We start from the raw sequence: 13,743 nt of genomic DNA on the forward strand, positions 1-13,743 counted from the left end.
GGGGGAGCAGTGGTGGTTGTTTTTATGTGAAGGACCCCAGACTATGTCAACAGGAATCAAAGTCAGTTGGTAGCAAATCATCTTCTAATAAATAGCACCTTTTTTCTTCCCCCCTCCTTCCGCCCCCCTTTTCTGTAATTTCAGAGTTCAACAGTAATGGCCAGAGCTGAAAAATTCAAGGAAGTTGAATATCTCCTTATTCATGGAACAGCAGATGGTGAGTTGCAGTTAATTAGACATTTTAGTATTACAGACAGGTTCGCAATTCTACTACTGACAAAACAAAACCATGAAGGGGCAAGGCTGTTAAATTTACGTCAATAAAATAATACTGCTTTCTGCAACTAATTTGTGTTTCAGTCAGCAGTGCTGGGGAGTTTGCTGTGTTCGTTGTTTTGCTTTTCCCCTAGAGTAATACAGAAGCTATTTTTTGTTTACCTTTTTCCTCTTTCTCTTCCGCTTTTCAGATAATGTTCACTTTCAGCAAGCAGCACAGATTTCCAAAACTCTTGTTGATGCTGAAGTGGATTTTCAGGCAATGGTATGGTTGTTTTGTTTATAATCATAAAAATGGGTTTGTACTGTGAGAATAATAGTAAAAGTTCCCTGTTGTAAGGTTTAAATTAACTGCTGTCTTAAAAGTTCACAGACTCGTATTTCATTTTCAGTGACTGAAATTTTAATATAACCCACCCATGTATCTTCTGTACAAAAAAAAATGTAAAGCAACAAATTGTATTTAACCCAGCTTATCTAATCTTTCACCTTGTTATTTTTGTGCTCTCAGACAAACAGCCAAAACCAATCTTTGCATATACCCAAAGTCCAGTGAATAGTATGTTAGAGATAGCTAAAGTTAACCCTTCCTTATATCCTAAAGTCCAAGATAATCTGTCCAGGTTATCTTCCTATCCAGTGGTAATGTTTGGTGTTTCTCTGTTGAACTCGTAAGACAAGTAGTTACTTGCCTCTTCTTATGCCTTACATGAAAACTGCAAGCTCTTCCTTTCCTCCCTTCTCCCAGCTCATGGGGAGCAGTGCTGGAAAGGATGAAATACAGAAGTGCACCAGTGCGTGTTTGTCATTCAGGCTTGAGAGATCAGGTGCTGTTCTAAACTGTAGAGCTGCATCTACCCTCCATTTGGACAAGCCACATACTCATTTTGTACTTTTAGCATGAATAGATGGTGCATCTCACATGCAAAGCAGGGACTGAAGTATCATGCCTCCATGCTGGGCTAATTTTAGATGGCTGCACATGTTTCTATGTCTATCTATCTTGTTTGATTTAGATGTAGCTAGAACTAACATTCTCTGTATTTTTCTTTCCTGCAGTGGTACACCGACAAAGACCATGCCATCAGTGGTCAAGCACATAAGCATATTTATACCCACATGAGCCATTTCATAAAACAGTGTTTCTCATTGCCCTAGCACCAGCAACTGAGGGTACTTCCCTAGAATACTCTCTAGCTAATGTACACTGAGCCAGTATGAATTGAGATAAGGATCAGCTCTTGGGATACCTGTGTACACAACGAAATCCTAATCTTTATAATGATTGATAGCTTTTGTCACACAGCTACTGCATTTTTATTGATTATATTTGATCAGGTCTTATCACCAGAATATAGGTATGTTGCAGACTTCTGGAAAGCATGGTACTTGCTTGAATCAGTACCTTCTGCTATTTCAACGTAAACCAGAAACAGTCCAGTATCTATCATAGGGTAATGAATGATGAAAATGCCACAGAGGAGCCAACATGGAGATCAGTTGAAGAACAAATATAATAATGTTTCTCACAAAAAATAAAATTAATCCTGTGATCATTTCTGTGAAAGTACTGATAAATTTTAACCAGATTTTGCAGAAATCACCTAATGTTTGCTCAGTTGTTATTTTAGAAATAGTATCAGGAACACTGCAATGTTAATATGCATTAATATGTTAATATTTCCTATGCAGAATGAAACACTTTGCAGAAAAATACTGACTTGTTTACTGCAGTTCCTTAAGTAAATAATCTCTTGTATAATTGTAGAAGTCTTGCAAGGAAGGCATGTAAGCAGCTTTCACCAAAGTTTTTGAATTATACCTGTTCAAACCAGTGGCACTGGATTTCTTTGTTTCCTATCATAGTACTGTGAGTTTTGCTTACTTTATAGTCAAAAAGGCTGCTACTGTGGAAATCTGCACTGGTAAACTCTTGTCTGGGAACTCTAAGGCCCCACCATTGCTTCTCTATGGGACAGAAAATCTGGTAGTGTTTTTTGGGGGTTTTTTCAAGTTTCCCATTTACTGATGAAAGGATACATTCCTTGCACTCAAAACATAAAACGTTACAATGAAAAGTAGCACTCACTTCAAGCAAAGGCTGGACTTTCACGTAACTAACTCTCACCTGAACATGCTGCTTAGCAAACTTTCTTTTCTTTGTAGCCTACCAGTAAACATCTGCTTTATCTTTAGCATTCCAGGTAGACTTCTCCAGCTGAAGATTAGTTTTCTTAATTTCACACAGATAGAAAAGATACAACCCACATGTACTAAAACTGTGGCACTTTTAAATAAAAAAAGATAGTAAGTTACGAATAGGGCATGTAGACTGTATCACTGAAAATGCTGCTCAAGAAATGAACTCTTAGAATTAAAAAAAAAATCCCTGTTAATTCTGAGAGAATAACTGAAATTTCTGCTTTTGTTTAATAGTATCATGTAATGGAGGGTGATGTGATTATCTGACATTAAACTTCTTGTTATTAGATGCCAGCATACAATCAGTCATGTATCGTGGGTTATTAGGGACACTAGGTTTGCATGTAAAAGCACACAGGTAAATGTAAATGCACACAGATAAAGCACAAGGGAGGTGGGGAAGAATGTCAAGACAGTTCATGCAGCTTATATTTAAATGAGAAAAAGAAGGGGTTTGTAAACAAACCAAAACCTCCTTGACTCACAAAATAAAGAAGTTTTTTGGGGAAAAAAAGCTGGAGATGGCAATTACAAATCTTGGGCTCACAGTACTAGTCATTCTAATGCAGACTGGCATCACTGTTAAAGCAAGCTCTAGAGGTAAGATGAAGGCTGGCAGTTGTCTCCAAGAGGTTATAGTAACCTCATCTCTGATTCTTTTAACTGAAGGGAAAGAAACATAGATCAGTATGAAGATAGATCACAGCAATGCAGACAGGCTGTAAAAAAGATGAGCATTATGAACTTCTGGATCCCTTATGAAGCAAGGGGCAAATAGTGTCATACAGACCAAAAACAGTATTTCTGTAATCCAACAACTACATTAACTAGGCTGCCATACTTAAAGAACTACATATATTCCCTTACTGTAACCTCTATCAACTATGCACAGCAAGCCAGTACTGTTGGTTTGTTTCGTATTTCAGTGAGATTCCACTGAGCAGGACTGTGCTCTACAGTGAAGCATATTTAAGTGTCAGGTAGACGTTTAAAATACTGTACCATACTACATAGTTTTTCTGGGGTTTGCAGTGTGAAAATAAAATTGAAAATTAGTTAGGATAAATATTTATTTTCACATAACATGTCTTGTGAAAAACACAACAGTCTATTCACATGTACACATAAACTTTTGTAATAAATTACATCCAAGAAATTGAGTAATTTCGACCAGGAATATTAAATTAGAAGTAAATATAGCACTACATTTGCTTTATATTGTGTGTGATTTCAGAATGTTAAGATTAACATTGGAATAGCATTTAAATTCACACAAGAACAGAGTGCTTTAAAATAAAACCACTCTGAAATACTGAACAGAAATACAGAATGCCATTGAATACACTGATTTCTTAATATTCTAAGAGTTGGTCAAGTGAAACTAATACATTTTGATTGTATACGTTATCTGTAACAAAGTCAGCAACATATTGAAACACCACCAGGCTGCTCTCTGGACAAACCAGTATTGAACTTCTATACTAATCTTAAAACAATTGGAATCTTACAATTTATCAAGTACACAAAACAAAGCATTTTAGCTTAATGCATCAGCTTTTTTTTTCCTAAATTTACAAATACAAACATTGAATTAAACGTAAATCTTTCTTTGTGTCCATTATATATTTTTTTTCTCCATAAAAATGGCTTTTAATGGGCTTTGATAATGCAAAGTCAAATTTAGAACAGCAACCCTATTAGTTTGCAGCAAAATGCAATTATCATTTATGGCTACAGTAGTAAAACATCACACACTCTCACACACAGAAACATTAGAAGGAATAATTAAAATGTGATGCATCTGAAATGTTGTTTGCGTGAGATCTGTGGAAAGATTATCATATTTTAGAAGGCTGGGGAATGCTAGATTCCTGTAGAATTGTTACAAAGATTACAAGACTAATTCTTATTGGTAGGATTCAACGTAATAGCATAATAATGAGAGTTATCTTTCATTTAATAATTTAAAAACTTACCTTAAAAAATTTAAAAATCAGCAAATTCCAAATTACTCAATAAAACTGTTTTTCCACATCTCTATGAATTCAATACCTCATTTCACAGTCCTTGTTTTACACAAAAGAATGGCATGAAGGATCAGGCAGTAACAAAATCCGTTATGAAAAATGTCTTTGCAATGGCTTTAAAACCACATTTTACTTTGTAAAGTTGTTTTTATCTTTTAATCAATGTACTTGATGGAATAGTGAAGAACTGTAACAAAATCAACATCAGCATACTCATTTAAGTATTATACACTATCACTCTCTGAAATTAAGAGGTTTACAGTTGTTGGTAGAGAGGCCAATATAAAGATGCCCTTTATGTAACTGTATTTTAGGTAATGGGCAGGTGATATAACTGCATGTGGGATATAGCTTGTATCTACAAATTTTTCCTTATTATAAAATAATAGATTGATTATTGAAAGAATGTAGTTGTTTGGCCAACCATGGCAACATTCATACAATATAAGATACTGTAATCACAGATTGCATATTAAGAAATACTGTACCCATGTTTCACATCAAAGGATGTGGTGGAGTTTTTCAACGAAGGTAAGAGATGTTCTAGTACATATTTTTAAATATATATGACTATGTTCCAGCTACATACAAATTTGAATATTAAATACACTGTATTAAATCAAGGAAAAATTCACAAATACAGAATCTAACCCTGCAATCCTCATCGCAAGAGTAATCCATGACTTCAGAAGGACAGCTTGAGGAGGAAAGGATTATCCTTGTTAGTTTGTTCACAGGGTCAGATCAGTTGTTACTTTAAAAACTTCTTTAGTGTTTGCTGTCAGTTTGGCTTTCCTGAAATCATTTACGTGAGTTAGGTGGTTTTAATCTTGAATGAAGATTAGTACGTATTCTCACACAGAAAAAGTAGTAAAATACAGTACAAACCTATTACCAGGAAAGTTGAATTTGAAAGAAAATTTGCTTGTTAGAGTTATGGTACAAACACTGATAAATGCCAGTATCAGCAAAGAACATAAAGTTTTTTTGCATTGGCTACTGCAGACGTTTACACAGATACTAGATGATACAGACATGTAGACAAAGTGAAATGAGACAAATATTGCACTACATTACCTGTGCTAGTTTGAGATGAAAGACAAAAGTTACACGGTAAATCATATATAGTTAGTGGTTGTGGCACTCCTTTCATTCATTTGTAAAAAAAATAGTTGAAGAACAAGTCATAGACAAGTCTCCCGGTCAACACCTTTCCCTGAGTCAGCTTTCTTCTCTTTTCTGATTTCAGCACTAGGAAAAGAAGGGGAAAAAAAGAGTTATAGTATCACTACTGTGTATATTAATGATGTACCTGAAAACCAACACTGCACTGATATTTTAGTTAATTTTTCTTTCATGCTGCATAGCACAAACGGAAGCAAGTGCAAGTTTGTGCCGAATGGTGCAGAAGACATCAGCCAGCATTTTAGTGATGACATAGATAGAGAACTTAAGATGTACAGACAGACATCAGCCAGCATGCAAGCAAAGGCAGCCACTTTCTTTTTTTTTGGCAAATACAACTATTAATTGATTAGATGATGGCAATGGTACAGTTCTCAGACAATATCGGCATTTTCTTAAATGGCACAAACAAGAGGTCACAAGTACTTCTTGTCTTTAAAATGTATTCTGTTGCTCAATATAAACTTAGAAGGAATGTCTCTGAACTATAGCAGTGCAAGCCAATTTTCAGCTGTAGTATTTGGCAGGAAAAAGCATGGGGGCTGGGGAGTGACAATATTCCCCCTTTTGACCCATAAAGCCTGAAAGATCTTACAAAAGCCATATCAATAAGAACTCTGAAGCAAAGTTCAGACTTGGATTCAGCTTCCTTCCAGTTACGACACTGTTGATTTGCCTAGAGAAAGCAATATATGTGCAAAGCAGATGATATTTTTTGGTGAAGAGGGTCCTAATTTAAAATAGCATAAATAAATAAATAAAATCACGTTCTTGCAATGAGTTTGTCACACTAGGAAAATGCAAAGAGGCTTCCATGACACGGGCAAATCAAGCCTTTAACAAAGAGTGGCAAGGTATCGAAAAAAAAGATGGTTCTGAGAACAAACCTGTATCAAGCACATAACCTACCAGGTTTCATGGGAATAATTCCTTAACTAGAATGAATGAGAAATAAGCTGTTACACAAGGCTTAAAAAAAGCAAGATCAATTCTCAAATTCTTAAGGTGATTCATGCACAATTTTACAATCATCTGACATTTTTCTTCACATAAAAATTGCTTTAAGGATACAATTCAGTTCAGCCAAAGCTTACTTCTATGCCTATGGCAGCTTCCAGAGGTGTTAATGGAAATAGCTAAAGAATACCAACTTCTGCCACTTCAACTGCCAAATCTATCACCTTCTGTAGAACAGTGATAGAATTGGGTATGTTACACTTTCTGTACACAAAGGGTATGCAAACAAATTCCTGGGGGGTGAATTTAAAGTGCAGCAGTACAGCAGGCTGAGAGTTACCTGTGCTTAGTAAAAGCAAACAGTGAAGATGTGTTGTTGCCTTACAGTCTTAAAATATTCCCATGGTTTAGGGGCCTCCATGATACCAAAAAAGTCTTCCATCTATTTATGATTCACATCCCTGAGCATCACCTGCAGATGTGGGCTTCAATGTCATAAGAAATTGGAAACTAAAAAAGCGCAAGTCCAATCTTTTACCAGTAAAACAGATAACTGCTGGATCTGTAAGAGGCTTGGCAGGAAGTCTACTTTCTGAAAAGAAAGAGACTACTACCGAGGGAGTAGTCTATCAAGCTTGAGATGGAAGGTTTGGGATGAAGGATTTGCATCCTGCATCTTCTGTATAATCTTCAGGTAGAGAAGGGGACTCACACAATCTACAAAGTGATAGATTTCTCCAGTACCTTTCCTTCTATACACGATCAAATCTTCTGCATGTATTTTGACAATGCTGTCTGAAGGGCTTAATATTATAAACAAAGACAGAGGAATAATTAATTATATGTACCAAAGAGTGCTATGTTTCAGATAGGTGCCTAGGTGTTCAATTTTACCAAGACGTGCTCAAAAGGAGAGACCTGTAGGGCACTAGAAGTTATAATAGTGAAAAATTAAGGTTGGAAAATTGTAAAGTATGGTTAAACAACCATTCATTAAATTTAGACAAATGCTGCTATGAGTTTAGGATGTAACTGTCACACAACTGTACTGCTACACAGTACAGATAGCAGTATGACAGGTATTATCATTAGGCTGAGAAGTCATCTGTGTAAACCCTTTGTGCTTAAAATCTCTTTTAAGATGATCTTAGTTTATTATTGACCAGTCTTTCATTAGCTATGTCAACTCAATATTTAATTAGTACCAAAAATTTCCAGATTTTACAAATTCCAGAAATCACCCTATGTTGTTAATTGATCAGTGCCTTACATAGGAGCATAGTACAGAATCATAATTTAATTATCCCCATTTAGTAGTATGTTGGGATATTAGTGTAAGAAAGCAGACCTGACAAGAGGAAAAAGAGTACTAAACACTGCTGTAGCTGAACTTCAAAAGGCATCAGTAAAATCAGAAAACAACATGTTTTTTTTCCCCTATAGTAAGATACCCTTTCACTGAAGGGAATTGTGTAATGTAGTATTGGTGAGTTTGATCATCTGCAAAAATTACCCTTACAACTGCCACCATTCCAAGCTTTCTTTTTCTCAGTACTTACCACTAGGACTGAATTTTATCTTCATGTAGTTGATACATTCACTTAGGAATATAACGTTTCTTTACCTCTGTCTCTAGTAAGATTTAAGATTAATGTCTTACTGTTTTGCTTATCAGAAAGCAAGTCAGTTCTAGGTTCAAAGTTCTTTGAATCTGCTTCTGTCTGGGAATTTGAGGCAAGCTAGAGCACGTGAAAAAGCGGGTTTCAGATTCTTTAAGAGGTTGTTCCTTTACAACCGCACACTCATACCTAAAACTATCAAACTGTTCCTTTCCACCTGAGTATTTGTTTTCACAACCAAAGATAAAAGAACAGTTTGCAAATGAGCTCATTAGAAATTTTGTTACTATTTTACTGCAGTGGAAAGGCCAAATCTTTTTTTGCCAGTGCTGTCTCAGCCACAGTCTTACATAAATGCTCTTTGCCCAAACGATCTTTGAAAATTTCAGCTAAAACCAGGACATGTTTACATAATCTATTATACCATCAAAGAAAGCAATATGCACTAGAGAAAAATAGAACTACTGCTGTAGAACAGTGGCTGTGAATGTACCACATCAGTTTCCTCTCTTTTTCTAGGCTTTCACAGCCTGGACAGAGAGGCATATAATGTAAGAAGACCCTACTGTACATTCTTCTCCCATGCACCACATGGATTTCACTGTGACATTGTCCTTTTCAACTGAGGGTGGAAAGTGAATCAGAACTACAGTGCTATTTTGGCTGTCAGTGAAACAGCATTAAAATGATCACATTAATCAGCTGCTCCATGGGTGTCTGAAATGATTTCTCTGGTCATCAGCTGTTCATTTTGTTTATGCTATTTACGGGTAGGAACAACACTGAAAGGCAGCATGCCATTTTAGGATAATAACATTTTAAAGAATTTGTTTTCCTACAGGATTTTTTCTCTTACTGCATGTTTTCACCACAGGACAATGAGTAGCTGTTTCAAACATGGTGCTTGTTTTGAAAACTAGATTTAGAAACGGGCAGAATGTAACTTTATATTTTGAAATATTTAAGAGTTCTAAGAATAAATTCCATTTAATATTTAAATATACTACATCTACAGCTTCTATTTTTAATACAAAATAAATTTTAGATTGTAATATTAAGGACTTGAATGAATACATTTTACATTCCTATTTGAAATTTTTCATTCTGACTCCCCAAAAACTACAGAAAGTCATTTCAAGATGAATTTTGAATTCAAAGATACAATCAAGGAAAAGGTTGGGAGATAGGGTCTTACCTTTGGGGAATCAGCTTCTAGAGTAATTAGGAAGGGGAGCTTATGACAAAATGTGATATGAAACAATTAAGTAGAAACAGTTAAATTTAAAGTCTATGAAGAGGAAAAGTTATCTTATGATCCTACTGTGCTTATGTTTACTATTATTCACATAACAACTGTAACACAGAACATCAGTGCTTCATTTTACATTTATCTCGACTAAAATTTAAACGTATTTAACTGTTTTGAGTACAAGGCAAGAAGGCAAAAGAAATGAAAGGAAGTAATGCAATCTTGAAAGTATTTTCACTTCAAACATTAGTCGATTGCATTCAGAGTACTGGGTCCTTCATATAAATACTTCCAGGGCAGTGATGACCACTTATTTTTCAAGAGGAAAGAACAAAAGCAAGCAGAACACACACCAGCTGTTGTGCAGTATCCAGGTGTAGGCTAGTGGTTCATCACACAAGCATCACTCATGCTCAACTTCATAACTAAGTAGCATGCAAATACTTGTGGTTTGGGGTTTTTTTCAAATAAATAGTGCATTTGTGGTTTTTGAGCTCAGAATAATATGACTGGATGTAAATAAAAAGAAACCTCAAAGAAATAAAACTGCAAGGTGCTAGAAATCTTTCTAATCCCTAGCACAATGTTCACAATATTCTGATATTGGTTTGACACTAATACATAAAGTACAATGAAGTAAAAAAAAAATTAAAACCTTTTAGAAGGAAAGCTTGACTCCTTATCTTTTGCATTCTCTGAGGATATCAACAATGTCTTCCACACAGCAGTTTTTGCCATTTCATCCGAAATGTTTATCACAGATGGGTCATCTCTAGGCAAGAATAAAAATAAACACACAATAAAACAATGAGCATCAGTCTTTGTTACTCATTAACTATAAGAGTCCTTGAAAACTGATAGTGATGACAGTAAGTGCAATTAAGTTGAGAAATTTTGTTAAACTTCAAAAATCCTGAACAATGACTTAAATATTCTCTTAAAACATCTTAGCACTTTTAAGTATTTTCCTCCTCCAACAGCAATTAATCACAGTAATGTCAATAAAATATGTTGTGTAACTTCCAACTAATAGAGAAAAATTAGGAACTGTAAAAATAAATATTGCCCAAGACATCTCAGCATGCCAGTGGCATAGATGGATTTAACAAGAATCCTAAGAGCTCCTATAACAGTTCTCAAACTACTTATGCTCTGAAACTCCATCTGTTTTTTAAACAATCTTAAAAGCAATCAAAAATCTTGACTGTTCCAAATACATATTTATACACTTAAGAATAATAGTCTCTTAAATGTTTAGAGGGCCTGCTTGTCCTGACTTCACAGTTTATCTATGGCCTGACATTCAGTAAGCCCTCAGTAAACTTGTTTGCATAGTGTTTTGGGGAACCACTTTATTAACCAATATCTTGACTTCTTTTAACCTGTAGGACTGTGACCCTGACAGTCTAGAAAGTCAGGTATTACCTGGGCAACTCAAAATAAACTACAGATCAGTATAGATAACACCTCAAAATAAGTTAAGCTAACCATTGCTAATATAAAGTAGAACACAAAGGTATGGACAAAAGAAGAAAAAAACAGACCATTTAGGGTGGTGTGATGAATCAAAAGTAAGAAATAGACGGGGATTTTTCAGAGACACAGACTGTTATTTGCCTTAGGAGACATGAGGGGTAACTTTGTGTTAAAATATAACAGAGAAAGCCAGTCCAAGATAGTGTTTCTATAAGCTCTCATTAATGCAGAGGTTACTATCACTAGATATTTCAAATCTTTATCTCTTTTAAGAACTTTCAGAAAACTGAAAATGAGAGTAAGTCCTTATGGGCTGGCCATGTGTATTATTGCTAGCTACAACAAGGGTGCTCGTGGGTTTTACGTTATGTCAACCCTGCATTACGCTTTATCTACCCTGGACAGCTCTTGATTCATTTATTATCTCAAATGGATAGGATCTTAATTAGAACGTTTTATAATGTAATACTGTAAGAACCTAGCTTTTCTGGCGTGTGTTCAAAACCTTTCCTGGCTACCTGATAGCATCAGAGTGAATGGTTTGACCTGCTCTGCATCTTCCTTCCCCGGCATGCACTTCAGAAAGCTCATTATGAATGGCCTGATCCTGCAGTCCTGCCCAAGGGAAAACTTCACCCAATGTGGCCTTTTCTTAAGGACCGTGAGATCACGTGGAAAGACTAGAAAAGGACTGACATTGTTGAATGCTGCAGTATATGGTTCAGTTCACCTAACTGTACTCTACTACCAGACAAATGCCCTCCTAACATTTAGTAAGCATTAAGAATAAATACTGTGGCATGTTTATTTGATTTGTTTAATTGCAACTCACCTAAAAGAGGAAAGGTATATTTTACCTGTAATGTCCTTCCAGTGGTAACTGAACAGTTCCTTCCTCTTCCATTGCTAGCATACTTTGCTCTTCCTAGAAGGAAGGAATTTAGATACAAGACACAATATGATAATGTGAAATTTATGTACTTTAATCCTCTTTCCATTTTTCTTAAAAATATTTATTTGAACTTCTTAAAATAACATACTTTTCAACTTTCTTAATGTACATATTTGACATTTAAAACCTCTTCTATTTTAAAGTATGTGTCTTCACCTAATGTTATTTTCCAATCCCAAATAAAGCAGACACTTTTGTAACAAGAAAGAGAAAACTCAGCAACACTAAGTGAGCAACTGAATGGCAAATTTTAAATACTGTGCATAACAGGATATATGCATTGCAATGCTAACATGCAAAAAAATAGGTAAGTCAAGTGTTAAGGCTGCACACACAGTTTTAATATTGATGAAGTTTTATTGCAGTGAAAGGCCGTGAAACAAGACACCAAAATCAGTTTTCACATGAAGGGAAGAAACTTCTCTGAGTAACAGGAAGTGAAGATCTCTCTACCAACAATCCTTTTGTGAAATAATTACGAATTTAGAAAATCTGTCCTAGGAGGAGAGCAAAGCAACACCCCTCAAACACCACGTCCTGTCTGCAAGAATACAGGAAAAGAGTTTATCTCTCCGACATCAACACAAAGCTCCACAACAGGATTCTCAAGGTTCACACCTCTGTTAGATCAGGAAAACCACAGCCAGGAGCCTTCACATGAATGTAATGGTCAAATCCTGCCCTAAACTGTTGCACTGTGTATGTGTACGTACGCACTATGAGCGTAACAAGACGCCCAGAGACCTCCGCATCTTTTTTCCCTTTATACAGCTTTGTAACAGTTTACCCTGGTGCCTGTCTGAAAGTGTGAGTAGGCTCTCCCAAAAAGAGAGCTTACCATTTCCTGGCAGATCACCCAAAACCCCACATGCATCACACACACTGATAAGTTGGTATTAGCTGGAAGAGCCAGTTATCCAAAATAGTAGAGTTTAAGTCCTCTATGCACAGATTCTTTTCCCCCTTCTATGTTTTACTATTACAGCTATTTTATAAGTCACAATGTTCTTTTTCTCCAAATGGGAGAAGCCACTTTGTTCATTCCTGGCTTGAAAAAACTTAATTGGGTAACATCAAAGTGGCTTCCAAATGAGGTCTGTGAGGAGAAGGCATGTATAATATCCACTATAAATCTAAAGCTTTGAAAAAACATGGCCTAAAAATATAAAAACAACTTAAGTGATGAAATGAAGATCCAATCAAATAAGTTTCAGATCTTGTCAACTATATTTCTGAATATTCTTGTGGGTAGAATACTTCTATTTTTAAAAGCCGTGTGATAGCAACTCTCCAATTAATTCCTTAGGCTACATGTCAGAAGTTTTATTACTAGTTAATTTTGTCATTTCCAGGCTTCACAGCTTCCTAAGTTTTTGACAGTTGAACAGTTTTAATAATAGCTCCAAATATTTAGAAATGCCAAAATATGTAAAAATAACCTCTCAAAATAGACAGTGAATGAAATAAAGTAACACCAGTATCTTTCCCCAGGTTTGTTTTCTGATGCCACCCTATCAAGCATGGGAAGGAAAGTGACATATAACCAAAACGTAAGGATAACAAGGAATTAGTTCCAGTAACTAGAGCCACAAGAAAAAGCTACTACCTAGGTTACTTCTGGTTACTCTGAATTGTGATGACAACAGCTACTGTGATGAAACAACTCTCTTCAATTCAAAGGGGAACACAGTGACTCACATATTTTAATTGCAGATGGTAGTTTTACAGGCACATACTAAATAGTAAATAGTCATCGTGATGTTTATCGCCTTGGTAAAACGTTTACCCCAAAATATACTC

General features: G+C 35.5%; 2 protein-coding genes across 3 annotated transcripts in view; one reads left to right on the forward strand and one right to left on the reverse strand.

Moving 5' to 3' along the window:
* Nucleotides 1–2,216, forward strand: part of LOC101874712 (dipeptidyl peptidase 4) — a 40,620-nt gene extending 38,404 nt beyond the window's left edge. Inside the window, exons 24-26 of the mRNA XM_013129906.3 lie at nucleotides 145–217; nucleotides 468–541; nucleotides 1,336–2,216. Of these exons, the coding sequence (XP_012985360.2) occupies nucleotides 145–217; nucleotides 468–541; nucleotides 1,336–1,434 (246 nt within the window). The 3' untranslated portion in view covers nucleotides 1,435–2,216. The remainder of the gene's footprint in view (nucleotides 1–144; nucleotides 218–467; nucleotides 542–1,335) is intronic.
* Nucleotides 2,217–4,941: 2,725 nt separating this feature from the next.
* Nucleotides 4,942–13,743, reverse strand: part of SLC4A10 (solute carrier family 4 member 10) — a 119,058-nt gene continuing 110,256 nt past the window's right edge. For both annotated transcript variants that reach the window (XM_005152655.3, XM_013129917.3), the window contains exons 23-25: nucleotides 11,849–11,916; nucleotides 10,171–10,287; nucleotides 4,942–5,756 (exon numbers count right to left, since the gene is read on the reverse strand). In XM_005152655.3, the coding sequence (XP_005152712.1) occupies nucleotides 5,690–5,756; nucleotides 10,171–10,287; nucleotides 11,849–11,916 (252 nt within the window). In that variant the 3' untranslated portion in view covers nucleotides 4,942–5,689. The remainder of the gene's footprint in view (nucleotides 5,757–10,170; nucleotides 10,288–11,848; nucleotides 11,917–13,743) is intronic.

The sequence above is a fragment of the Melopsittacus undulatus genome, chromosome 8, assembly GCF_012275295.1.
Source record: "Melopsittacus undulatus isolate bMelUnd1 chromosome 8, bMelUnd1.mat.Z, whole genome shotgun sequence".
NCBI lineage: Eukaryota > Metazoa > Chordata > Aves > Psittaciformes > Psittaculidae > Melopsittacus > Melopsittacus undulatus.